Source organism: Lasiodiplodia theobromae (assembly GCF_012971845.1).
Source record: "Lasiodiplodia theobromae strain AM2As chromosome Unknown scaffold_14, whole genome shotgun sequence".
Classification (NCBI taxonomy): Eukaryota; Fungi; Ascomycota; class Dothideomycetes; order Botryosphaeriales; family Botryosphaeriaceae; genus Lasiodiplodia; species Lasiodiplodia theobromae.
Genome location: NW_023336344.1, coordinates 180,556 through 205,808, shown reverse-complemented (window position 1 = coordinate 205,808; position 25,253 = coordinate 180,556). Strand labels below are relative to the sequence as shown.

Here is a 25,253-nt window from a genome sequence, read left to right as displayed (position 1 = left end):
GCTTGGGCGTTTGTTGACGGCTGCGCCACCAACGCGAATTTGCGATGCGTTCGTCAGCCAACGACGCCCACGCGCTGCTCCACACTCGCTAACTCTAACGTGCTGTCTTCCGCCAGTTAGCGAGGGCTGCCGTCGACAACCGGGTCTGACGCACATGTGCGTTTGCAGAGGGCCAAGACAACGGATCTGCGCCTGGACGGCAGTGCTCCGACTCCGGACCAAACAACATCAACATCACGCAGTGGCTGGGTACGTACACGGCAGTTCTTCGTCAGCAATCCCGCGCGCTGCTTTGTCCTGGCCCCGGCACGTCCCGTAAGCGAAGGTCAGTGTGCGACTTTAGGGGTCTTTAGTGATGAGGGGCGATCGTGGATATTGTCTAAGATGAGGTTGCTGAGCAAAATAATGGGCCGGCGTGGGGCGCGGAGCCCGGTGGCCAAGGGGGCGATCTCCTGTTGCACAGAGCGGGAGCACGGCAGGGTCGCAACGAATGCCCAGGCTGGACACGCAGGTGTGCGGGCGCCGGCTCGGGAGTCGGGAGACAACTCGGAGCGCAGCGGCGGGGTGCTGGCAGCCAGCGCACTCGATCGCTCGGCGTTCGGGCTGTTGCGTGTCTAGGCCCTGCCCTGCGAAATATGTCCCGCACGCGCGCAACCACGACGTCAAATTGCGCTATGCTGGGTGAGCTGGGCACGACAGTACGCTGCATGAAATCGGTGAGGCTCTCGTCGGGTTTTATCGATAGGGCGCGATATAAATAATCTCAGCCCCGACGTGCCGGGCCCGGATATGGCCAGGCGAACGACGCCCCTGGCGGGTGGTCGGCCGGTGGTGGGCGCCTCCGCCGTCTCCTCGCCGCCCACGGATGATGTCAGCCCTCGCCAGGGCAACAGTGCGCGCGCGCCGGCGTAGGATTGGATGCGCAACCAGCCGCACCCAAGTCCGCCGCCGCCGCCGCAAAAGGCCTGGTAACAGCAGATCGGTATACGGCTGCAGGAATACGGCGACTCGTGATTGATGACGGCAAGGCCAATGGCCGCCTGAGCTGCGCCCACTCGCCCACGCTGTCCAAGCCACCCCAGACGACGCAACAGATCGCCCGTGCTGCCGAAGCTTGTCACATCGCCCTGACGGTCCCTTAAAATTTACGTTACGTGTTGCGCCCCCGAGCTCCCGAATCTGCCGCTCCTATTCAACTGTGCTTCTCTTTCTGTTTCCTCCACTAGCCTGCGCAACCCTTCTCCTTATCCCAAAATCTTTTCTATTGCGTTGCGCGGCGCGCGGGCAGGCCCTCCGATCACGCAAAATGTCATCTGCCGCGAAACGCCTCACCTCAATCTTCAGCCTGTCCTCCGTGAATCTGGCGGAGGCGGCCAAGCAGGAGCCGCCTGCCGCAGAGTCAGAGTCTGGTTCGAGAGGCAGACGCCGCTCCATTTCCGCTAGGCTCAGCAGATCTCAGAGCCGCGATCGCTCGTCGTCAGCTCAGCCGCCTCTCCCGTCAGCAGAAGACCCGCCTGTGCCTCCCATTCCCCAGGGTATCGACCGCCAGTCTACAATCCGCAGCTACACCGACGATGGTGGCGACCTTCTTCCTCCTCCGCCCGTCCGCGTCGATTCCGCCTCGCGCTCGTCCTCGAGGAACTCGTCGCGACCCGGCAGCGACTTCCGTCCAGGCAGCGTAGCCTCCCTCCGTCCCGAGTCCGCTTTGCTCCAGGTCACCGCAGACGGCCACCTGGATCCCGGGAACGCCGCTCAGGCGAACAAGTTGAAGAGAAAATCATTTTTCGGAAGACAGAGAAAGAGCGAGGTCGAGCCGACGGGGCCGCAAGCCTGGGTCGTAGGCCACGAAGGCAAGCCTCCATACAATGTCGCCTTGCTCCAAGGCGGCGAGAAGGTGCCCGAGTTGTGGGATGAGCAGGGAGACACATACATCTACGTCTACCCGCGGACATCTGGCCGGGGCCCCAGTTTCAAGGTCGATTCCACCATCTACGCCTCGTCGACAGTCCTCACGCAGCTTGCCTATGGCGGAATTTACAGCAATGCAGCCGTTATGGGCGGCGAGCGGAGAGGGACCCTCGACACGCAGGTCCAGAACATGGACATCAACGGCCAGAGCTCATCGCCGATCTCGCCGAATACCCCGCGCGCCTCGGACATTGAGAGCGAAGAAGCCAGCTCCAAGGCCTCCAGGGAGCTGATGAATGACTCCCTCGAATTGCCGAGTACCGAGATCCACCTTTACCTCCCTCTGAAGCTCAGCAGCGATGGCCAGGTTCCGTCGCCAGGTGGAACCCCGCCACCCATGACCCCCGACGATCTCGAGACCCTAGTCGCTACGCGAAACCTGTTTGCCTTTTTGGTCGGCCAGTCGTTGGTCGCAACCCCCTCACGCCAGTCCATCTTTGCCATTTTCATACAAATTTCTGAAATGTTGAAGCACTACGAGTTCTCCAACCTGGATGGGTCGACTTTCGGTGAGATCGCCGCATCCAGTTTCGACAGCTATGTGGACGAGCTGCATTTAGCCGACGTTAGGGCTAGCCGCGACAAGACCATCGAAGGCATCGTGCTGGGCGAGCGCATGCGCTCTGTCATGCTCTACAACGAGGCCTTTGTGCACGCTGTGGGCAAGTATGAGCAGATCAAGACCCTCGGAAACCCCAAGTTCGAAATGATTTCGCGGAACACTCGGGACCGCATGGAGAGAGCTTCTATGGACTTGGAGATCCGATTCAGGAACTTCACCACCAGGCTGGTCGATTTCGACTTCCCTGGTGTCTTCTCTGGTATCATGAACAGCAAGACTTCGGAGGAGCGCAAATATATCAGATTCGATGCTTGGCGCGCAGCCTTCATGGCTACCCGGAAGCACATGCTCAGCTACTACAAATCCAAGTACGGCGCGTGGCCACCGAAGGCCAACTCGAAGAAGAACAGCCTAGAGACGGACGGCTTGAACAGAATTGTCCTTCAGGATCTTTACCACGATTTCTCTTGCCTCTACGATCTCCTTGTTGACCGCGAGAACCTGACGACCCGCACGATGGACTCTCCCCCGACGGACGAAGAAGCAGGCGAGCCAATGGTCCGCGCTCTGCGCTTGGTTCTCAGTGAATACGATCGCAGTGTGCCGCCTTTCCAGCCCCCTATTCCATTTGATTGCCCCCTGCTACCCGACCTCCGCTTGACCCGTCCTGACTTCGGCACTGGAGACGAGAAGAAGGACACCAAGGCCCGGAAGAAGGATCTCAAGGACGATGAGCTTGCCCAACTGATGAAGAAGACGCACAACGAGGATGCTGACATTTCCAACCCTTTCCTGGACTCTTTCCGTCACCTGGAGAAATCGTCCATGCACCGGAAGAACATCGAGGAGATTCGGGACCTCCGTATTGGCCACTGGCTCTTCATGTACGCCGTCATGCAGTCGCTTCCCATGCTTGTCATCGACGCGCCCGGCGTCAAGTGGAACAAGGGTGTCGAGTACTTCCTGTGCGAGCCGCCGCGTTCCGGAGTACCGTGGGCCAAAGATGTCCACAATCAGGGCCGCGCGTGGTACGGCATTGCGGGCGGCTCTGGTGTAGTGTCTCTGCCATCCGATCTGGTCGAGCACGGTGTCGAAGGTGTGTACCGCCGCAGCCACTGCTGGCAGATGGCGGAGAAATGGAGCATGGACCAGCCCGGTATGATTGCCGGCGCGGTTCAAGAAGACATCCACGAGCCTCTTCCGGAGCCGGGTGTGCCGAGACTCAGAGCGGGCTCGAGGGCCAGCAGTATCGATCGCCGAAGCCACGTGCGTGAGAGTGTGATGCTCGGCCTGGAAGCCTTGCCGCTCCCCACGGGAGTGTCTCCGACGGGTGAGATACCCCGTCCGGTTAGCAGCCACAGCAACGATCCCACGAAGACATTTGACGCGATTATCGGCGCGACGCCGACGAAGGGGAAGAAGAGGGAGAAGTCGAAGCTGGCGTCTTGAGCGCAAGTGCTATGATGCTACGGCAATCAATCGAAAAGCGCGGTTTACCTTATTTTTATTGTGCATTCTTGATATTCAACATCTCCTAAAATACCACATGGCTGTGGCAGCATCTGGAAGGCGTTGGGTTTAATTGCTAATGGTTTTGGCTTTTGGAGATGGTTGGCTTGGAGAGCGGGTGGTGCTGATTGGAGCGTGTAATACTGTCGAAAATTTGGACATATATACCGGAAAAGGCAATTGGTACAGAGCAGTCTATAGCGATAAAGGTGATCTGCAAAAATGCATAATTCAGACCCTGGACCGGAAACTCTATCGTGACCTCGTAATCGTTTGGACCCTGATTAGTGGAAGGGTCCCGACCGTGGAAGCTTGGGCCGAAGTCGGCACGCCTCCCGGTCCACAAACGCCGCGGATAAGCTAGCTCAGGTCCCTCACACCAGAATTCCGGTCACACAGCCGGCCGCATTTCTTTCCCCTCTTCGCCGCAACAAGCTCAGCTACGCGCAGAAGCCCGCGCAGACCTGCCACCGCGTACAATTGACACCCGGCACGCCTCACACTCACTCTACCCCGCCTCTTCTACTGTAACCTTATAAACATCTCCGATTCAAAACCCACACGACGCCCGAGACGACACGTTCTTGAATCAACTACCGCAACCCCTTCAATTAATCCTTCCGCTCGAAGGCCGGCGCCCGACTCTCGTAGTCCCTTCTTTTCGAAACCTTTGCACCACCGCGAAATTACACATACGAGATGTCGGCATCTCTGCCGGGCAGCCGCGACCTGCCTGCGTCGCAGTATGACCTGAGCACGTACTGGGGCCGCGTGCGCCACGCAGCGGACATTTCAGACCCGAGGTGAGGAACAAAAAGGTGTTTTGCTATGGGGATAGAGCGGATACGGACGATATTTTTGGCATCTCCGGGCTACCCGCTCGGGTTGGTTTCCAAGCTATACGCCGGCAGGCGCGATCGCGAGGTGCTCGTCGGAATCATTCCCGGTCTCACGTTCGGCTTCGAGGGATGTACGAGGAAAATACCAAAGACACGTTGCATGCGCCAAGGGGGGTAGGCTTAGCTACCGCAATTGGGAGCGGTGTTGCGCTACTGGATATACGGGGAGAAGCATTGGGAGAGAATTTGTGAGGGCTAACATGGCTGCTTGGTGCAAACAGGACATTGTTGGCAGGCTCCACGGGGCTGGCGCATGCGAAAGAGTTGGTGTCGGCGTATAAGCAGGGCAAGATCGCAAACATGACGCCTGATTTGTGGAAGGCGAAGAAGGTCGTCGACTCGACGCTTCATCCCGGTGCGTACACTTGTGTCCTGCAGGAGAGGAGAACCCCGGGGGTGTTGATTGTGTTCAAAACTGATTGCGCATGACAGACACGGGCGAACCGGTCTTCCTTCCTTTCCGCATGTCCTGCTACGTGATATCCAACCTGGTGGTCACGGTGGGCATGCTGACTCCTAACTTGGGGGTACGTATACTCTGGGACAACGAGGGGTACATCGGAACTAACAATGGCAATTTTGCAGACTGCTGGAACTTTGGGCTGGCAAATCGCCAACCAGTCCCTTAACGTCGCCGTGAACAACGCCAACGCCAACAAGTCCACCCCGCTCTCCACCAGCCAGATAGCCAAGTCGTACTTCATGGCGGTCGGCGCATCCTGCGGTGTGGCCTACGGGCTCAACTCGATCGTGCCCCGCCTCAAGCGCGTGTCGCCGACGACCCGCACCGTGCTCTCGCGCCTGGTTCCCTTTGCGGCCGTCGTGTCGGCCGGTGTGGTCAACGTCTTCCTCATGCGCGGCGAGGAGATCCGCCGAGGCATCGACGTCTACCCCGTGCTCAGCGACGAGGAGAAGAAGAAGGCGGAGGAGGCGGGCAACGACGAGGACGCGGCGCCGAAGAGCCTGGGCAAGAGCAAGACGGCGGCGAAGCTGGCGGTCGGCGAGACGGCCCTCAGCCGTGTCATCAACGCGACGCCCATCATGGTGGTGCCGCCGCTCATCCTGGTCAAGTTGCAGCGCACTGAGTGGCTGAAGCAGCGGCCGCGCATGGTGCTGCCTATCAACCTCGGCCTGATCTTGACCACCTCGCTGGTTGCTCTGCCATTCGCCCTCGCTGTGTTCCCTCAGAGACAGGCGATTAGCGCGAAGAAGCTTGAGCCTGAGTTCTGGGAGAAGGGTGGCAAGGATGGAATGGTCGAGTTCAACCGGGGTATGTAAGCTGTGGGGAAAAGTGCGACATCTTTAAGAGAATAGAAAAGAGGAGAGGGAGAACAAGAGACTATTGCGGAGATAAGAATAATAGACATTTTAGGGCACAAAATCCACAGGGAATGGCAAATCAGGCAGCTGAGCCAAGTCGGAACGCATCCGACGTATGACAAAGAGAAACTATGCGTCATAGGAATAGAAGCCAGATGTCACGATCGCACGGATTTTCGAAGGCGGTAGAAGGCGATGATGTGCGCCCAAGCTTCCGGGCGGACGTGCCATTGGTGGTGAGCGGCGCCGGTGGTACCGTTTATGGCAGGCGGTCAGACGAGGATGTCTAGGTGTCCTCGAACTGACAATGTGGCCCTTGGCAGAACTCCAGCTGCCGCCGAAACATACAATAGAAACGCCCGCCGTGTCCTCAACCGCGCTGACCCCTTCTCTTCTCCATCCAATTCCCCGGCGGAGCTCGTGTATTCTGTTTCTGTTGCTCCTCCGCTTAATGTTCACACGTTTAATTTAGAGACAACCCCCCGCCCACCGGCTCTTTTTTCTTATCGAGGATTCGCTGATATCCCACCCCGTCTGGAGCTTCCGGACAGCTTCCCCTCCCCTAACCCACCCGCACAACATGGCACCCCCAGGTCGCCGGCGCTATGGCGCCCTCACTGTCGTCATCGCGCTCTTCTGCATTTTCGCCAGCACCGCACACGCCGCCTCAGCCGTCCTAGGAATCGATCTCGGAACCTCGTACCTCAAAGGCGCCCTCGTCAAGCCCGGCATCCCGCTCGAAATCGTCCTCTCGAAAGACTCAAAACGCAAGGAGGCGGCCGCCGTCGCTCTTAAGACTCCCCGCACACCCCTGCAAGCCGCCAGCGCAACCTTTCCCGAGCGCGCATACGGCGGCGACGCCCTCGCCCTGTCCGCCCGCTTCCCCGGCGATGTCTACCCGAACCTGAAGCCGCTCCTCGGCGAGCGCCTGGCCAGCAGCCGCGCGGCGGCGGAATACCAGCAGCTGCACCCGGCGGTGGAGATGGTGGGCGTCGAGGGCGGCCGGGTGGGCTTCCGCAGCCCGAGCTTCGAGGCGGACGCGGCGCCGTTCGCGGTCGAGGAGCTGCTGGCCATGGAGCTGAAGAACCTGCGCGAGAACGCCGAGGAGATGGCCGGCGGCGCGCGCATCACCGACGCCGTCATCACCGTGCCCGCCTTCTACACTGCGGCCGAGAAGCGCGCGGTCGAGCTGGCGGCTGAGCTGGCCGGCCTCAAGGTGCTGGCTCTTGTCAGCGACGGCGTCGCCGTCGGCCTCAACTATGCCACCAGCAGGACTTTCCCCAGCGTCAGCGAGGGTGGGAAGCCTGAGCACCACATGGTCTTCGACATGGGCGCCGGCTCGACCACGGCGACGGTTCTGCGTTTCCAGGGCCGCACGGTCAAGGACGTCGGCCGCTTCAACAAGACGATTCAGGAGGTGCAGGTTTTGGGCTCTGGTTGGGACATGTACCTCGGCGGTGACTCGCTCAACGAGCTGATCATCCAGGACATCATCGAGCAATTCGTCGAGAAGCCGGAGGCGAAGGCAGCCAGCGTGAAGATTGAGGACGTCAAGAAGCACGGCCGGACCATGGCGAAGCTGTGGAAGGACGTCGAGAAGGTCCGCCAGGTTCTCAGCGCCAACCAGGAGTCCAGCGGCAGCTGGGAGGGCCTGTACCAGGACGTGGATTTCAAGTACAAGATCTCCCGTGCGCGCTTCGAGGAGTTGGCTGCCGAGCATGCCATTCGCATCGCGGCCCCCGTTAAAGAGGCCCTTAGCGCGGCTAACCTCACTTTCGCTGACCTGGACTCCGTCATTCTCCACGGCGGTGCTGTGCGCACTCCTTTCGTTCAGAAGGCGCTGGAGGACCTGGCTGGTGACGCGTCGAAGCTTCGCAGCAACGTCAACGCCGACGAGGCGGCCGTTTTTGGCGCTGCCTTCAAGGGTGCTGGTCTTTCTCCCAGCTTCCGCGTCAAGGAGATCCGTGACAGTGACACTGCGAACTACGTTGTGAACATGAAGTACATGTGGAACCTGAAGGAGCGCAACCAGAAGCTCTTCTCCACCACTTCTCGCACCGGCACCGTCAAGGAGATGCCCTTCAAGATGCTCGGCGATTTCGAGTTCACCCTGTCCCAGGACACCGGGGACCACGAGGAGCCTGTCCTGAGCGTTCGCACCGGAAACCTCACGGCGGTTGTCACCGACCTGATTGACAAGGAGGGCTGCAACCGGGATGACATCAACACCAAGTTCTCCATCAAGCTCGACCCCACCACCGGCCTTCCTGAGATTGTCAAGGCCGAGGCCAGCTGCGAGGTTGACGAGACCGAGAAGAAGGGCGGCGTTGTCGACGGCGTTAAGGACTTCTTCGGCTTCGGCTCCAAGGACGGAAAGCAGGAGCCCCTCAAAGACGGCGAGGAGGCTGATGGGACCACTGAGACCGTTGAGCCCGAGACCTCTTCTTCTGCTTCTGCTTCTTCTACCTCCGAGAGTGCCAAGGCATCTGAATCCGCCGAGGCTAAGGTCCCCAAGAAGAAGACCGTCACGAGCAACATCCGCTTCAGCACCTCTCGCGAGGGCTTTGAGAAGGTCTCGAAGGAGGAGATGAAGCGCATGAAAGACCGGTAAGTTAATCAAACCTGGACGATATATGGTTGAATTTCTGACAAATGAATAGCCTGGCTGCTTTCGACGCTTCTGACAAGGCCCGTATCGCCCGCGAGACCGCCCTCAACGAGCTCGAGGCCTACACTTACCGTTCCCGCGACTTGCTCGAGGAGGAGGGATTCGTCGCCGCCTCCACCGAAGCTCAGCGCACCGAGATCCAGGCCAAGCTTTCCGAGGTCAGCGAATGGCTGTACGACGACGGTTCTGACGCCGACGAGAAGACGCTTAAGGCCAAGCACGCTGAGCTGAAGGCCCTCATCGTCCCCATCGTCACCCGCAGAGACGAGTCGCGCAAGCGGCCCGACGCCATCTCCGACGTCAAGAGGGCCCTCGACCAGACCCAGAGCATGATCAAGCTGATCAAGGAGAACATCGACAAGGCCGCTGAGGCCAGCTCTTCAGCCGAAGCCGCCGCTTCGGCATCATCTGCATCCGCCTCATCTTCCACCCCCGCCGCCGAGGCTTCCGGCGAAGCCGACCCGCTCGCCGACCTCGAGGAAGAAGAGAGCCCGAGTCCCTCCAGCGCCGCCGAAGACGCCCAGGCCACCGAACCCGCGTTCATGTCCCCTTACACGCAGGCGGATCTGGACGAGCTGAACAAGGCTTTCGACGACGCGAGCAAGTGGCTCGACGAGAAGCTGGCTGCGCAGGACAAGCTCACGGCCACCGACGACCCCGCCGTGTCGAGCAAGGAGCTCGAGCGCCGCGCCGAGGACCTGAACAGGATCTCGATCGAGATGCTACAGCGGAAGCTGCGGATGCCCGGCGCTGGCAGCGGTAAGAAGTCGGGGAGCAAGAAGACGAACGATAAGAAGAGCAAGAAGAGCAAGAGTAAGAAGGACAAGAAGGCTGAGAAGGCCGAGAAGGAGAAGGCGGCGGAGGAGACTAAGGACGAGAAGGAGACGCCTGAGCATGGGGAGTTGTGAGGTGGTGGTGACGATGATGTGAAAAGAAATTTCTTCTTTTTTTTCCCCTTATGAGGGATGGTGAGCTGGTCCTGTTGGGTTGGACCTGATGCATATGGGCTTTGGAGTTTGCTCTGCGTTTGTTTGTTCTCTATGCCTTTTTTTAAGCTTTTGATAAAAAAGAAATTAAATATTTCCTTTGATCTTTTGGGTGGTCGTTTGCTGCGTGAATGTTTCCAGTTCCAGCAATGCAGACTCATCACGCGGGTGGTATGCAGTCTAGATCAGTTGATATCATGGGTCACCTGCACTGTCGGATTTCCTGCTGAGAGATGTTGATAAAACTATCTCGTAGTCGCGTCTACAGTCCTATTGCTGATGAACACCATTGCATTCTCCTTTGGATTTGAAACACACACCTACGCATACACTTGCTCGTGTGCGTCTCTGCTACACACATCAATAATAGACCCTACGCTCCCTTACTCATATGCTCAGCTCCAGCAATACTCCCAAAGGATGAATCAGCGGTGGTGGTGAACTCCAGCATCATGTGTTGATGCTGTTGCAACCGAGCATACTTGGATGCTGGCAGCTTTCCGTTCTGTTTTGAATGATGGTGGACGGCCACCGAACACCCGCTCTGAAACGCGGTAAGAAGCGGAAAAGCCCTGCGTATGCCAGGGCACGCCGAAGAGGAACAGTCGATCCAATATGCAATCTCTCCCCTATTTTTGACCACTGTCAGAAGGGCTACTTGAAGACGAAGCTATTCTGTTGTAGAGATGTGCTGATTTTATACATCGACGCCCGACTGTGGAGTACCGGGCATGCGGAAAGTACGTGGTGCACCCGCGGAAGGTGCGCTGACGATCATCTGCGCGGTGGCGTTCTCGTGAGGATAAGGGTCTGAGCGAGCCAGGTGATTCGAAAGAAGCCATCATCCGTGCTGTTGTGTATCGGAATTTAAAAGAGGCATCCGGTCCGAAAGACGGACACTGCGTTACACCTTAATTGAAAGGGGATTCAAGGTATACCGAAGTCACAACTCCTTGGTACGACTGCCGTTTTCGCTGCTTGTTTGCCCGTCATTTCCCTCATACTCCAATCTTCAGTTGAAGTTCGCTGCGCAGATCACCAACCTGATGGTAATCATCATTATTCTTCCGTGCTGCTGGATTTTAGTATCAAGTCAACAGATTTCTCAGGGCCCCATTACGAGTTAATGATGGACAGTCGTTTCCAGCCGGTGCACATCCTGTGATCCCTTGACCACGTACGGATTGGAACCAAGGCAGAGAGAACCGCAGTTTTGATGCGTATGTTTAGTGTCCTTACCAGACCAGGCCCTGTGGAAATAATCAGGAAATGGACGGATAGAGAGAGTTGAGAGGACGCTAGAAAGTATTATTTATATACGCACTTCCGTTACCTGGCACGCCAGTGAAGCTGATGAGCTCGGTTCCCGTGCGCATATGTCATGATCACTTGCTCAGCACGATCTCATGGCGCTATTCTGCTGGACAAGGTGGCTAGATACAGCTGGGCATTTCGGTTGAGAATGTTAAGGCATGAAAGCGTGTCTAGTTCGGCCTCTGCAGAAATGGGGGCAGACAGATACAGTGGACATTTGTCACTTTGTAAACCAGGTATAGCAGTGAAGCCAGATCTTGTATTCTAGTCTACTTGCGTGATATCATTCATGGTTAGTTGAGCTACTTGAGATTAAGCCAGTTTTGACCACAGAGCATTTTTCAGAGAAACAATTCATCATCTGAACACCAGCAAACCAGAGCTAAAGAGTGCCCTTCAGGAAGTACCGACAACACTGAAACTTGTGAGCAAATACGCTCTGGTTGTTAAGCAGTTCGAGGATAAAGCTGGAAATTGAAAGCATTTGCACTGTCCGGATCAGTCATCCGCGCCTTAGGCGTCTTCCCCATCTTCTTCATCTTCCGAGCCGTCCGCGCCATCTGTGCCTTCCCACTCATACGAGTCGTCTGAGTCGTATGGATCAGCACCACCCATATCGCCCGGGGCTCTCGGGCAATCAAAGAATAGGACTTCCTCATTTTCAGGTGCAAACAAGCACCAATCTCCCCGAAACTCATTCCTCAGACCTTCATCCGCGTCGGTATACACCGGATCGTCTGGTTCGCCCTCCTCTTGATCTCCGGCAAACGTCCATTGATGTCCGACGAGCTTGAGAGCATGAATGGGCTTGTAGTAGGTGTAGTAGTCTTTACATCCTTCATCGATCTCGTTGATGTAGTCGTAGAGAAAAGAGGTCCACGTTGGATAAGTCTCTGACCTCTTGAAAGGGCCTAATCCGACATCGTGGGAATCCTTGCACGATGTCACAACAGACCAAGAATGCCTCTTGTCCTCATGCTCGAGGGCGAGCATAACATCCCTGCCATGACCATCATTATGCAGTCTCTTTAGAATGTGGATGGCATCGACCGAATCACGGCCGAAGAAAATCGGCTTTTCTAAAGTCAGACGACCGACAGTTGGACCACCGTCTTCGGCTGAGAGTCGATTGATGTGCGATGTCCTCCACCAGCACCAGCAATACTTTCCGAAGGATTTGCCGTCAAGTCCAGGCCAGATCCAGCCGATGACTGCTGACGAGGGCCACTCACGAATCCACATCTCGAAAGCAAGCGGAGTTCCAGTAGGTAACTTGCCGATGTAGGCCTCGCGGTCGAATGGTTTGAGGAGCGGAAGCGTATACCGACGAGACTTCAGGAAGCAAGGGCGGGAGATGAACGTCTCCCAGACGAAGAGCAGAGCACGACGGGTTGGATGAACGACATGAGGTTTATCGAGGTTAGCTTGGATGAGGGTTTTCCAGTACTTCGAGACGCCCCGCATCCTGATGAGCGCTGTCAACGGCAGCATGCCGATGAGTGTGAGCTGAAGCTCAACGGGGAGCGCCTCGAGTGGTTGGCTGAGCGACATGGTGAGAGGTGGTGAATCAGCGCGTTGCTGGTGCTTCCTGTTTCCACTCGAGTAAGCTCTGGCGCCTCATGCTTGTAATGGTTCTGAAGTTGTCGTGCAAATAGTAATGATGGTCACGGGCTTAAAGCTTTCAAGGTTACCTGATGTTGGGGGAATGGACAGGTGCTGCGCATGTCTTTGTCAGTGAAGGTCACTGTTGCGGTGGAGAAGCTGGGTTGAGTGAGTGAGTTAGTGGAAGTAAGTTGAAAAGGCGTGGGTGACGGAAGTTAAGACGCGTCGAGAAGGAAAGCGCGACGCGGGGGAGTGACGGAAGGTGGGGCTCGCGTCGACATGCCAGGGCCGCTTACGTATCGATAGCGGTAGCGCGAAAAATTACCCTCCGCCTGCCTCGAAGATCCAGGGCCTGGCGCGTCACCTTCATTCGAAACAGGCCGCCGTTCTTCTTGCACTCTGCAAAACTCGCCCCGAGCAATGACAATGGCCGATCGCGAGCACGACGAAGCGGGTCGCCCCGTCAAGCGACTCAAGCTCTCTGGCGACGAGGGCGCCGCGCCCGACGCCGCGATGGCCGACGCGCCTGCGCCTGTCGCAGAGGTCGCCGCGAGCTCCAACGACAACGAACAGACCGAGAAGTCGGCGCTGAAGGAGCAGATTGACAAAGAGGAGCGCTTCGGTATCACCGCCTTCGTCAACACAGGCATTCCGGGATTTTCGGGCATTTTGAAGCAACGCTATGTCGACTTCATGGTCCACGAGATCCTCCCCAACGGCCAAGTCTGTCGCCTCGAGGACGACATTGGAATGACTGCCGCGGGTGCGCATAAGGATGGCGCAGACAATGGCGAGCAGGAGAAGCTATCCGGAGAGCAGGCTGAGGAGGCTGCGAAGATCTCGGACGAGAATCGCGATATCCTGCACGGAATTTTCGGCGAAGACAAGACGAAGAGCATAATGGGCCTGAACAAGGTCGTTCTCTTGAATCCTAACCGCAAGGCTTCTCAGTTCAAGCCCGTCTACTCCAACGCCGTTACCGATAAGATGGCCCGCCAGCGCGCCCACGAGTCCATTCGCGAAATCTTCTCCGGCCGCCTCGTTACCACGACTCAGGATGACAACGTCATAAAGGTCAGCGCAAGAGGGAAGGCCAACCAGGGTGGTGGTGGCGATCGGGACAGCCGTCCTCATCGCCAGACTTTCGAGGAAATGGGCGGGGACAATCTGCACTTTACGTTGTACAAGGAGAACAAGGACACCATGGAGGTCATTAGCCATCTGGCTTCGCAGCTCAAGACCGTTCCCAAGAAGTTCAGCTTCGCCGGAACCAAGGATCGCCGTGCAGTCACCGTTCAGAGGGTTAGTGTGAAGAGGATCCGTCAAGAACACATAGCCAATGTCGCACGCGGTCTGTTCAATGCTCGCATTGGCTCTCTTTCATACCAGCGCAGGGAGATCTCTCTCGGAGACCACAGCGGCAACCAGTTCACCATCACGCTCCGTGATTGCCACTTCCAGGGAGAGGATGGCATGGATTGCGCGCAACGCCTGGAACTTGCCAGGGATATCGTGGAGAAGTCCACTGCCGCATTCCAAAAGGAGGGCTTCATCAACTACTTTGGACTTCAACGCTTCGGTACCTACGAAGTGAGCACCGACAGCATCGGAAAGTACATGCTTTCTGGGGATCTCGGCAAGGCTGTCGATTTGATCCTCGCGTACAGTGATGAAGCTCTGGCCGCGGCACAGGACCCCGAGAGCAAGGCCCGCATTTCGGAGGACGACAAGAAGCGTGCCCTCGGACTGCACAAGTGGAAGACGGAGAAGAACGGCAAGGCGGCGTACGACTTAATACCGTTCCGTTTCTCCGGCGAGCGCGGTATTGTCAAGCATCTCGGCACGGTGAGGAAGAACGGCGAGTCTTACGCGAACGACTTCCAGGGCGCTCTCGGAACTCTGCCGAAAACCCTTCGTGGCATGTACGTTCACGCGTATCAGAGCATCGTCTGGAACGCTGCGGCAAGTGAGCGCTGGTCTCGTCACGGTGCGAAGGTCATCCCTGGAGATCTCGTCCTCGTTGCGGAGCACAAGGACAAGGAGACCAAGAAGGATGAGGAGGTTCTCGACGAGGTCGACGAGTTCGGCGAGGTTGTCATCAACCCGCAGGGAGACAACGCTGCCACTGCAGCTGACGACTTCGAGCGGGCTCGTGCGCTGACGGAGGAAGAGGCCAACAGCGGATTGTACTCCATCTTCGACGTTGTTCTGCCGCAGCCCGGCTGGGATGTCGAGTACCCGAAGAACGACATCGGCAAGTTCTACTCGGAGTACATGCTCGACCCCGAGCGCGGCGGTGGCGTCGACCCTTACAACATGCGCCGCAAGTGGCGTGACATCAGCTTGCCCGGCGGCTACAGGAAGCTCATGGCCAGGTCGCTCGGCCCGGTCAGCTTCGACGTCAAGACGTACAGGTCGGACGAGGAGGAGCTGGTCGAGACTGATCTCTCGAAGCTTGTTAAAGAGGGCAAGTCGGTTACGCTGGAGGAGACGAAGAAGAGGGTGATGCGCGCTTACAATGAGAGGCCAGCTACTACCCCTGCGAATGCGGAGGGCGAAGAGAAGATTGCTGCTGTCTTGACGTTCCAGCTGGGTAGCAGTACCTATGCCACGATGGCGTTGAGGGAGCTGATGAAGGGCGGCACGGAGGCTTACAAGCCTGACTTTACTCGCTGAGCGATGGTGCTCCACTTACTTGCACACGTGTTTCTTCAAATATCAGGGCATACATAGCGATGACGATATGCATACGGCATAGAAGTAGTTGCAGCCAATCTGCATTCTGAATGGAGATATGAAAATGTTCGTCCCAAACCACTTTCCACGAGTTGATCGAAGCACTGAGCCGTTGCTGACTTGTATTTTCCAAAAAGAAGCATTGCGCATACCTATGATGTTGCTGCCCCTCGCACTTGCCACTTGGCAGTTGCCTACAAGCCATCTCTGACTGTGCGTACGCAACCATCAACACCCACCACCCAAAAAAGCATGTCTGCATCAGCCTTCACTCGTCCAGCAGCTCAAAGTGCAAAAAGACAAAAAGATGAACCCGCCAGTGGTTTAACTGCCTCCACTGGGAGTTGAACCCAGGATCTTCGCATTGCATATGGTTGGAAAATACAAGTGCGACGCGTTACCACTGCGCCATAGAGGCCTGAGGAGCGTTGAGGACTGGTGAGAATCCCAACTCCCAGGATCAGGGCGAGCTGAGTTTGGGAGAGAGGTACTGCACTTAAGTACTGCAGAATACGTCTTTTCGAAGCCCTCAGCAGCTGTGGCGGCCGCTGCGTGCCCTGTTCGCTGAAGGATTTCGCGAAACGGAGGAATGTGCGACTCGAGCAGTGGTACAATTATGCAAGGGGGTGGTTTTTTGGGGGGTTTGGTGGGGTGGGTGTGCGCGCACCCCTCTGGCAGAGACTTGTCGGACGAGCCGAGAGGAGAAAAAAAAAAGAATTCAACTGGGGGGCCGCACCTCGCTTGCCTTCCTTCGTGCAGCGAGAGACTCGACAACGCATCTCGAAGGAGGCCTGGCTGTCGACAGGCCGCACCACGACGTCGCCTGTGTTGAGGGTGGGGGAGAAACGTCGCTCGGCCTCCGCTGCTGGGGAGAGGTGATCAAGACCGCGTTCGCCGCAGATTGATTGCCACACGGATGTGACGGCGCCTTTAACCGTGGCTGATCTCCATCGCTCGACAGCAATTTCGTTTGCTCACGGGGTATACAAGCATTGAGACGCAAATGACTTTATGATGCGCTTGACGTGCAGGCAGAGAATTTTTTTTTTTAATCTGGGAGTCACGCTAGCTAGCCCACCTGTGGCGTCTAGCTTTCCAGCACCAGAGACGGATTTTCCGCATTCATCTTTGGATGAGCCGCAACATGACATCACCAACGAGCGTTCGACATTCGAGCATGTGGGTATCAAGTTGTTGCTTTGTTGCTCGGTCAACTTGGCTACCAGACTGATCATGGTGCTGGACTTGAAGATCCATGGAGACGGCATGTCGTCGCCTTCGCCGAAGAACAATGTGTCACTTTCTTCGCTCCTGCTGTGGGCCTGCAGACCCGGAGAGATGATACATAGTACCTCTCAACTTGCTTGAATGCTGAGTTTCCTCTCCGATAGGATCTTCGAACGTAATACAGATAGCGCCTGATGCGTACACGCCGCCTGTCCACCTGTCATCTGCTCTATTATTGCTTCCTCAGCTTTCACAGCCGGTATTCGTTTTAGCGCTCACTTTAAATACAGATACCTTTTAGAATGCTCCCTCAGAGGTCGAATGCGTATCTCATGGATCGTTGCCCTCGGTAGCCCGAATAATGAGATGCTGCTCCATCACAACCGGCATGTCGAGCCATAGGCACTCCTACGCAGAGGGATGCATACCACCCTCAACTCGGAACTGCTGCCCTCTTTGAGAAGACGCCATAATTCCCGTACGCGCCGGATAATTGATCCGCTTATCACCTCGTCGGCATCACCGTCTTGGCTGTCATTCCAGTTCTACCATTGCATGCATTATCATTTTCTCCTCGCGGTAGAGAACTCCTGCTATAGCGCAGTCAGCCGTTCTACAGCGCTTCATTCGATTAGAAAAATGCAGAGAGAAGTCGAAGAATTGTAGCACGTGAAGAAGACGAATCAGCACAGGCCGAGCATGACTATATGCATTACGAAATGTGCCCTTCCGCTGCAAGTGCACGTTCGAGAGATGGAAGCGTACATGATGCATTGAGGTTGTGCGCGTGACCCGGAAGTGACCGCAGACTCTGGCTACAAAAGCAACTTCGACTGCTAGCTTTCTCGAAATCATCGGCATTTCTACATGCTCTCTTAAACCCAAAGAAAAGGCCTGTGATTTTTACTCGTGGGATGTGCCTTCTTCGCGTAGAACTCTTCCACTACATTTTATATACTCAGCAAGGAATCTAATACTCTTTTTAACGGAAGCTGATGATTACCTCCGCCAACGAATAATACTTCTCAACTTCATTTTCCTTACATGATGATGTACAGCGCCGAAGGATGATGATGCAAAGTTTGGCATGTGAGGTAGTGCATGCGAAGATGAATGATACGGTAATGAGGCTAAATGAGGCGAAATGTAAGTTGGTCGAACAAGACTCTAGCAAAAGTGAGTCTTTCCAGGAATCCTTCTGATCTGCTTTTGGAGGATGTGCCATGCTCCTTTTCGCAGGAGACGGGGCGGCGCATTTATGGCCGGGAAGGGCATCAGTCCGCATGTGCCCCGATAGGTGCTTTGTCCGTGCTCCTCAGCGGACGCGAGCCCGTGACATGGTTTGAATTCTTGTAATAAAGCTATTTCAATACAAATAGACGTTCCCGAATCTTCATTCCCTGCGCTCCTCTTCAACCCGATGGGATCGGGGTGCAGAAGAGATCATGAAAATCCTTACTTTCTGGGTGGGCTGTTTGGTTTTCCTTGCCCGCAGAAAAGTCCGAGGGTGAAGGTAAGCGTATCAATGATCTGCTCATCATTACTACAACTTGCTGCAGCCTGTCGTACAGGGTTTCTGCTGTGGAAAATAATTTTGAAATAATAATGTAAAGCAAGTTGGGGGTCATGCATCCTATAAAAAGACTGATCAGTATCTTGCCAGAAAAAGAATGCCACAGCAGCTGCCTGTTTTCCGGACACGTTGCGCTGCCAGGTAGGAACGATGGTGTTGCTTATCTATGATTCATCACCCCGGCTCCAAAAAGTCACCCAAACCTTATTTGAACTGCGCCGCCGTCGCCTCCACGATGCCCCACCTCCAGGAAACAGGCAAAAGTCCAAAAAGCAAAAGAGAGGTCGTGCTGGGGCTCGAACCCAGGTTGCCGGAAGACTCAATGCTGTGCATCAAAATCCGGAGTGATAACCACTACACTACACAACCGCAAGGGCTGTATGACTTCACTAGGAAATGTCGCTAACTCTACTGCGCGCAGGCAATATGTAGACAGGTTTTACCGTCCGATATTTAGCCGATTGGGTGGCGTGGTGCGAGTATTAGCGCATTTCTTGAGGCGAGCTCCCAACAACACCGGTTGTCCTCTTCAACCCCCATCAGAACTCAACAGCAACGCGAGTACCTGCCTCTACTTCAGTCTCGGACGCGATTTCAAACTCAAAGTCACTCGTTTCAGGCCGGCAGAGATGAGGACCCCCCTAAGAAAGCCACCGCTGAAGCCTCCCGCCATCCCCGCAGGATATCTCACCATGAACACATCGTCCAAGTCTTATAGCGCATTTAGCAGGTAAGAATAAGTTCATGAGGCATACGATCTACAGAGTTCTAGCTGCCCCGAGACATGGCCTAGGCCCTTCATGCACCAGCTCGTACCAGACCAGGTTGGATCTGGGGATGGTCGAGCAACTCCAAGCGGACGGTCTTGACAAATATGCCAATGTCGCGAGCTACTCCTAGAAATAGGAGCTACCACTGGTTCTCAGGGCTAGAAGTGGGAATGTTTTGGTGGTGAAATTTTCCCGGACCAAGCGTCATCAGGATCCTCTGAACAGGATGGAATTATCTACGTCCTCCCTGCAGCCGGTTTGAAGAATGGCCAGCGTTTTGCAGAGTCGCATCGGAGCACGTAGCATCTGCCAGGAGATTCCTTCGGGCCATCGTCGGAGCAGCCAAGCTCTCGGGTGAAGAAGATATCTAGACCATCCTCACTACAAATGGACAATAGACTTCCGGGGATTCGTCACCAACGTAAGATGCGGGACCCTGGCTTGAATTTGTTCATGTGCTCAGTCATTGAAGAAGTATCCTTTCAAGCTGGAAGCGAAGAAGAGTCAACCATTTGCGGAGACATTCGGTGCAATGCATGAGGGGTTTTTCGTGTGGGTCTGTTCGAAGAAGACAGCTTCGCCACGGAATCATTAACGTCGCCAACAGCTCCAATGGAAGGCTACGACGACACCGAGGAAACGCCTCCCTTCGTGATCCTCAAGGAACATTTTCTCACACATGCGACAACTTCGGCCAACGGAACACGGGGTACCACGCGACAACATGAATTTTTCAACTATGAAGCAACGCGTTGGGTGTCTCATCTTCTCGGATATGAAAGCAAAGCTTCACTGCGTGACGAGGTTGTGCGGATGACGACGGTAGGATTGCGCTTGCGCATGTTGCGAATCCTGCGTACCACTGCTACAATGAATCGAATCCGTGCTCGTCCAATTGCTTTTGCTTTTTCTGCATCCCCTCACAACTTCTTGGCAATCCCTAGCACGGAGTGGTATTACATCCGAAGGCTAGCGTTAACTTTTTTTCGTTCATGTCATGGGCAGCTGAAGCTATCGCCCGGACGAAATTGTCAAATTAAAAAGTCTACATGCACATCTAGACGATAGCTTCAACTACCCGTATTTTGTTTTACTTTTTTCTTTCTTCTGCTTTTCTTTCAGCTAAAAGAAAGTTAAGGCATAGGTACCCTAAATTCGAGGATCCTGCTATTCTTCACGCTAGCCTTCAGCTGCAATACCCCTCTGTACTAGTTTGACTGGCTCAAATACAACAGATTCATCAATAACTGTGCTAACAATTTGATCTATTCGATAGAGAACGAGCTCATTGGTTTTCCGATTTGCAAGAAACCCCCAATTTTCTATTCGGTCTCCAGAAGCTACTTGGTAGCACATGCCTCTTCAGCCTTCCACTCCCCTCGCGAAGAGGAGCTGAACAGCTGATGCAACTAATTAGGTTACAGGCCAGAGCGAGAAAGGAAACATCTGGTTACTCACATCAGGTCGCATAAAGTGACGTAAGTGCTGTAGGACAGTGTCTGACATGTGTGCGGGGGCCCGATGGGGGCCAAGACATTCGCGGCGTTTTCCAGCTCCCCCGCCAACTATAAGATACTATCCCACAGGGCCCAGCATCCGGTCGGAAACACTGTCTTCTCACGGCGCTATGGGTTCCTCTCGCGACCCCGAAAAAGTTGGCAGCCATGTGGACCCATGGGTCAACGCAAAGGACAATTTCAAGAAAAGCCTTCCTCCAGGGAGTCAACTAAACAATTTCACCTCATCGAGATCAGATGTGAATAAGGAAATCAAAAAATTGCAGGATGATAACAACAGTAAAACACAAGCTTGTTTGGAGAAATGCAAACCATTTTTCGACGGAGTGCGAAGCCTCGATGAGGTCATTTCACCGATTGCAGAGTTGGAACCGCACGGGATTGCTGCTGTGGTCTGGGGAAGCGTCAAGATATGTTTGAATGTAAGTTCGGACAACAATCTACGTATCCACAGGTGCTGAAATAGAAGGCAGCTCATCCAAAACTACGCCGAAATGTTCGGCAAGGTTGAAGATTTCCTCGAAAGCGTCGGGAAAGATCTCGGACGACTCGAGGTCTACAAGGACTTATACAAGTCCACGGCTTCGACGCGGTTCACCGATGCTCTTCAAAGGGTATTTGAGAAATATTTGGCTTTCTTTGTTCATGTCGAGGAATTCTTGACTGCATCAAAGCTCAAACACTGGAGAGATTCGGTCGGCCTCTCAAGTTCGGAAAGAAACAAACAGATGCTGCTCAACCTCTCTATGGATCTCGTCACGGCGGAGTGCAACAATGCAGTGGCAGAGGCGACACTTGCCGAAGCGCAAGCGCGTGCAAGGGCAGACCAAGCGCAGGCCGACACCCTCGATCAAATGAACGAGAGCATCGAGCAGGTCCACGGTTCAATCAAGCATGTCCATGACGACATGGAGCGTATGAGGAGAAGCGAAATCTTCGAAAACTACCTCGAGTGGCTGAAGCACGTAGACGTCGAAGGCAAACTCAAGGATCTCCTCATACCCAAGAAGAACGCTGAAAAAGGTACTGATGTTGCCACCAGCTCATGGATCCTCGAAGACGAGCACTTCAAGAAATGGATCACGCCGAGTAAAGGTCGCAGTCATGTCTTTTGGCTGACGGGAGAGCCTGGAGTTGGCAAGTCGACGCTGACTGCGTATATCATCACCGAGATGCAAAAGTGGCAGCCGACTGGAGTGGCGTATTTTTTCTGTAAGCAAAATTCCTTCTCATTCGTACGAGATAGCCGCTAATTACGGACGTGATCGACAGGCACCTACCAGGACGAAAGCACGCGCACTGTAGACGCAGTCCTGCGATCGTGGATCTGGCAACTACTCAGAAAGCCCCGACACCTCCAAAATGCCTCTTCCGGACACCTTGCCCTTCCAGAGAGCGAATACGGTTCCACGCAATCAGAAGAGCCAAGCTGCGATGTTTTGGTTGGTGTGATGCACCAACTTTACCGGCAAGGGCGACCTACAACGCTGATAGTGGATGGCCTGGACGAATGCCTGGAGCCTGAGAAGGATACAGCAGCAGAAGGAGACTGGGAAAAGTTCTTTGAGGTGCTCAAAGACGCACCGGAGGGATGGAACATCCTCATCGTGAGCAGAACTCGGACGTGGTTCAGAACGGCCCTTCTGAGAACGCTCCATCGAGAGAACCTCGAACGGGAGATGGTGCCCGAAGACAACAGCGACGACATTCATGCCGTTGTGACGCAGAAACTAGAGTCCTCCGCAAAGTCGAACGGATGGGATGACCAGCTTACGGGGGATGCTATCCGCGTACTAGTCAAAAATGCGGGCGGAATGTTTCTCTACGCCAGCCTGTCCTGCAAGGATCTCGCCAACAAGAGACCGGACAAGGTTCGGGCAGCTTTGGACAACCCACCAAATGGACTCAAAGGATTCTATGATTGGACGATGAAGGAAATCGACAATCAGCCCGGAGACCTTCCACACGAGTTTCGTACCGTGCTCAAATGGCTTGTTTGCGGATTTCGTACCTTCAAGCTCGAAGAGCTCGCCTGTGCCTTAGACTTGACCCCGAAAGTGAAGAACGAGCTGGATTCCGTGCTTGGATCCTTCATACGTATCGATCCGGAGACCAAAGAGATCCAGTTTGTGCATGCCTCTGTAAGAGATTACTTGTTATCGCCCGGTGCAGGCATTGTGGATGTTGCTCCCGAATCAGGCCAGGCGAAACTGACTACCATCCATGGCGAGATCCTGGCAAGATGCCTGGAATACATTACCACTGATGGCAGACACTTCATCCCTGTTGGCCCCAATAGAAACATGTCCGAGCAGAGGATACGCGATACTCTTGGTGACGAGCCTTTCCTTGAGTACGCTTCCATCTATTGGGTGCAGCACCTCGTTGAGCGGAAGCGCCTCAAAGCGTCCAAGGACCACCTTGACAGCCTTTTACCACTAGATCGTGCAGTGCTCAAATGGTTGCAAATATTCCATTTCCTCTTTCAGTTCAACTTTCCGGGCACCACTACTACCAGGCATCTTATCGGAGGCTTGGTATATCATCCACCAGAGAAGAACACTTGGCAGATGTTTGTCCACAAGAACTACCCCTCATTTGTTGACCACTTGGGCTGGTCGGACGGCAAACGGTTCACTCGATGGGACAGGTTCATGCACAGGAGGTAGGTTCTCTCGAATGCATCCCATACAAAAAAGGCAAAAGCTGATGCCCATTGATAGACGTAAGTTTGACAAGTACAACGAGAAAACGGGGTGGTATCAGTCTCCAACATACTTCTCTGGCCCACTGCTTGCGGCATTCTTCAACTACACCGAAGTATTGAAAAGAATGGCAAACAGAGGTGAGGACATGGACAAGAAAAGCGTACTCAATAGCACGCCGCTGTTGTGGGCAGCCACTGCCGATTCCTGTTCGGCTTTGCAGTGGCTCCTGGACGCTGGCGCAAACATGGAGGTTGAGTATCAGCACACGAAAGAAACGCCCATCTTCCGCGCAGTGCGAGTTCCGTATGCCGTTAACACCAGCAGTGGCCGGTATCCTGCGGCTTTGTTGCTCCACGAGAGGGGTGCGAGGCTGAAGGCGGTGCCAAATGACCATGGCTGGCGGGAGACGACAGTTTTGATCACTCTGATCGAAACGTGCAGGAACTTCCCAGGGGCCGTCCAACTTGCGCGAGCGATTCTCAAGGACGATCCCGCTCGAGTCGAGGATTACGCCGGGCGCGGAAGTCTGTTACAGACTGCCGCCTGGCGGCGGCGTCCCCTGATCCTGAAGGCGCTATTGCAAGATGAAGTCGTCAGGGGACGTATAAACGACCAGGCCCACTCCAAGTCTACTCCTTTGCACGATGCTTGTTGCACCAATGATCCCAGGACTGTGAAGGCTCTGATCGAGCACGGGGCTGATGTGAATCTCCGGAGCCGCTTGAACGAGTTCACGCCCCTCCACTCAGCGGTCCTCTCAGGCGGTGACACTGTCCAAGCTTTGCTGGAAGCAGGGGCAGATCCAAATCTTGGTGCATGCAACGGCGATACTGCAGTGCATTTTGCTGCGGTCTGCGATGTCAGATTTGACTTGCGGCCTTTTCTCGACCACGGTTTCACCATCGATCGTCCAAATGAACAAGGCATGACTGCGTTAGCTGTTGCAATCCAGCACTGCAACTACGCTGTTTCAAGTCAACTCTTGGACCTGGGTGCTGATCTTGAAAGAGTTCCAGCACATCTGCACCAGCAACATCCAGACAAAGTATCCGATGAGCGGCTCGACGCCTTGAGGCGGAAGCACTGGAGTCCTTGCTGGAGCCTCGAGCTATGCTGGAGACTGAGGAAAGCCAAGATGGACGTTTCTCTCTTCTCATCCTGCCCCCCTCCAGTTCAAGAGTCCCAAAAGGCCCTCAAAACTTTCCCCGTCCTACCAATCCCCATCATTGCAAGGATCTTCAAGCACGCGGACCTTTACGAGACACTCTCCATCCGGCGCGATGGCCGAATAACCGTCGACTCGGAAATCACGGGCCATGGAGGCCAAGATAGACCTTACGTCATGAGTCCACCCATCTTCGGAGCTGCTTCCATCCCCGTCCAACGCCTCGTTCTGACCGTCTGTGGGCGCTGCCAAAGCTCCGGAGAGGAGTATGAACGGTCCTACTATGAAGCCAAGATAGTTGAAGAGACGTCGAAACAATGTGTCAAATGGGAGCCTGAGGAAGTCGTCTTCGGCCACAATGGCCGCCAGCTGCAAGAGAAGGGGAAGGTGATGCGCCAAACCGTAAGTAATGCCGCTACATCAGCCGCACAGTCATGCAATTGCTGATCAATTCCTTGTAGGACAATACGAACTTCGGATGGATCAAAGTGGGTGATCGTGTAGCGATTGTGCCGCATGCTAGCTCTCCTGGCTGGGAAAACACAACAGACTGGGCAAGTATCCATGCGGAGATCTCGGTGCTGCGGGACGAACACACAACCAGAGAGAAAGACGAGATTTGGCCACACGAACGAAAGAAAAAGAAAAAGGGAGGGTGCGTCTTGGGTTGTTGCCCTCGGTGTGCTATTGAGAGACGCCCGGTCGAGAAGTAGCGGAGCGGGGCATATG

General features: G+C 55.1%; 6 protein-coding genes across 6 annotated transcripts; 5 read left to right on the top strand and 1 right to left on the bottom strand.

Moving 5' to 3' along the window:
• Positions 1-1,306: 1,306 nt before the first annotated feature.
• LTHEOB_5126 (uncharacterized protein) lies at positions 1,307-3,979 on the top strand (the record flags this gene model as incomplete). Its single annotated transcript, XM_035514237.1, has 1 exon — positions 1,307-3,979. The coding sequence occupies one exon, from the start codon at positions 1,307-1,309 to the stop codon at positions 3,977-3,979; it is 2,673 nt and encodes an 890-aa protein (XP_035373994.1).
• A 759-nt stretch (positions 3,980-4,738) lies between these two features.
• LTHEOB_5125 (HSP70 family chaperone lhs1 protein) lies at positions 4,739-6,216 on the top strand (the record flags this gene model as incomplete). The annotated part of the gene is made up of 4 exons (XM_035514236.1): positions 4,739-4,842; positions 5,160-5,293; positions 5,371-5,465; positions 5,524-6,216. 4 exons carry the CDS (start codon positions 4,739-4,741, stop codon positions 6,214-6,216), a joined length of 1,026 nt encoding a protein of 341 aa, XP_035373993.1.
• A 622-nt stretch (positions 6,217-6,838) lies between these two features.
• On the top strand, positions 6,839-9,834 carry LTHEOB_5124 (HSP70 family chaperone lhs1; the record flags this gene model as incomplete). The annotated part of the gene is made up of 2 exons (XM_035514235.1): positions 6,839-8,865; positions 8,919-9,834. 2 exons carry the CDS (start codon positions 6,839-6,841, stop codon positions 9,832-9,834), a joined length of 2,943 nt encoding a protein of 980 aa, XP_035373992.1.
• Positions 9,835-11,739: 1,905 nt separating this feature from the next.
• On the bottom strand, positions 11,740-12,777 carry LTHEOB_5123 (F-box domain cyclin-containing protein; the record flags this gene model as incomplete). The annotated part of the gene is made up of 1 exon (XM_035514234.1): positions 11,740-12,777. One exon carries the CDS (start codon positions 12,775-12,777, stop codon positions 11,740-11,742), a length of 1,038 nt encoding a protein of 345 aa, XP_035373991.1.
• A 471-nt stretch (positions 12,778-13,248) lies between these two features.
• On the top strand, positions 13,249-15,504 carry LTHEOB_5122 (Pseudouridine synthase pus7; the record flags this gene model as incomplete). Its single annotated transcript, XM_035514233.1, has 1 exon — positions 13,249-15,504. The coding sequence occupies one exon, from the start codon at positions 13,249-13,251 to the stop codon at positions 15,502-15,504; it is 2,256 nt and encodes a 751-aa protein (XP_035373990.1).
• A 5,641-nt stretch (positions 15,505-21,145) lies between these two features.
• LTHEOB_5121 (Zinc finger protein) lies at positions 21,146-24,971 on the top strand (the record flags this gene model as incomplete). The annotated part of the gene is made up of 3 exons (XM_035514232.1): positions 21,146-21,863; positions 21,924-23,316; positions 23,375-24,971. 3 exons carry the CDS (start codon positions 21,146-21,148, stop codon positions 24,969-24,971), a joined length of 3,708 nt encoding a protein of 1,235 aa, XP_035373989.1.
• Positions 24,972-25,253: the final 282 nt, after the last annotated feature.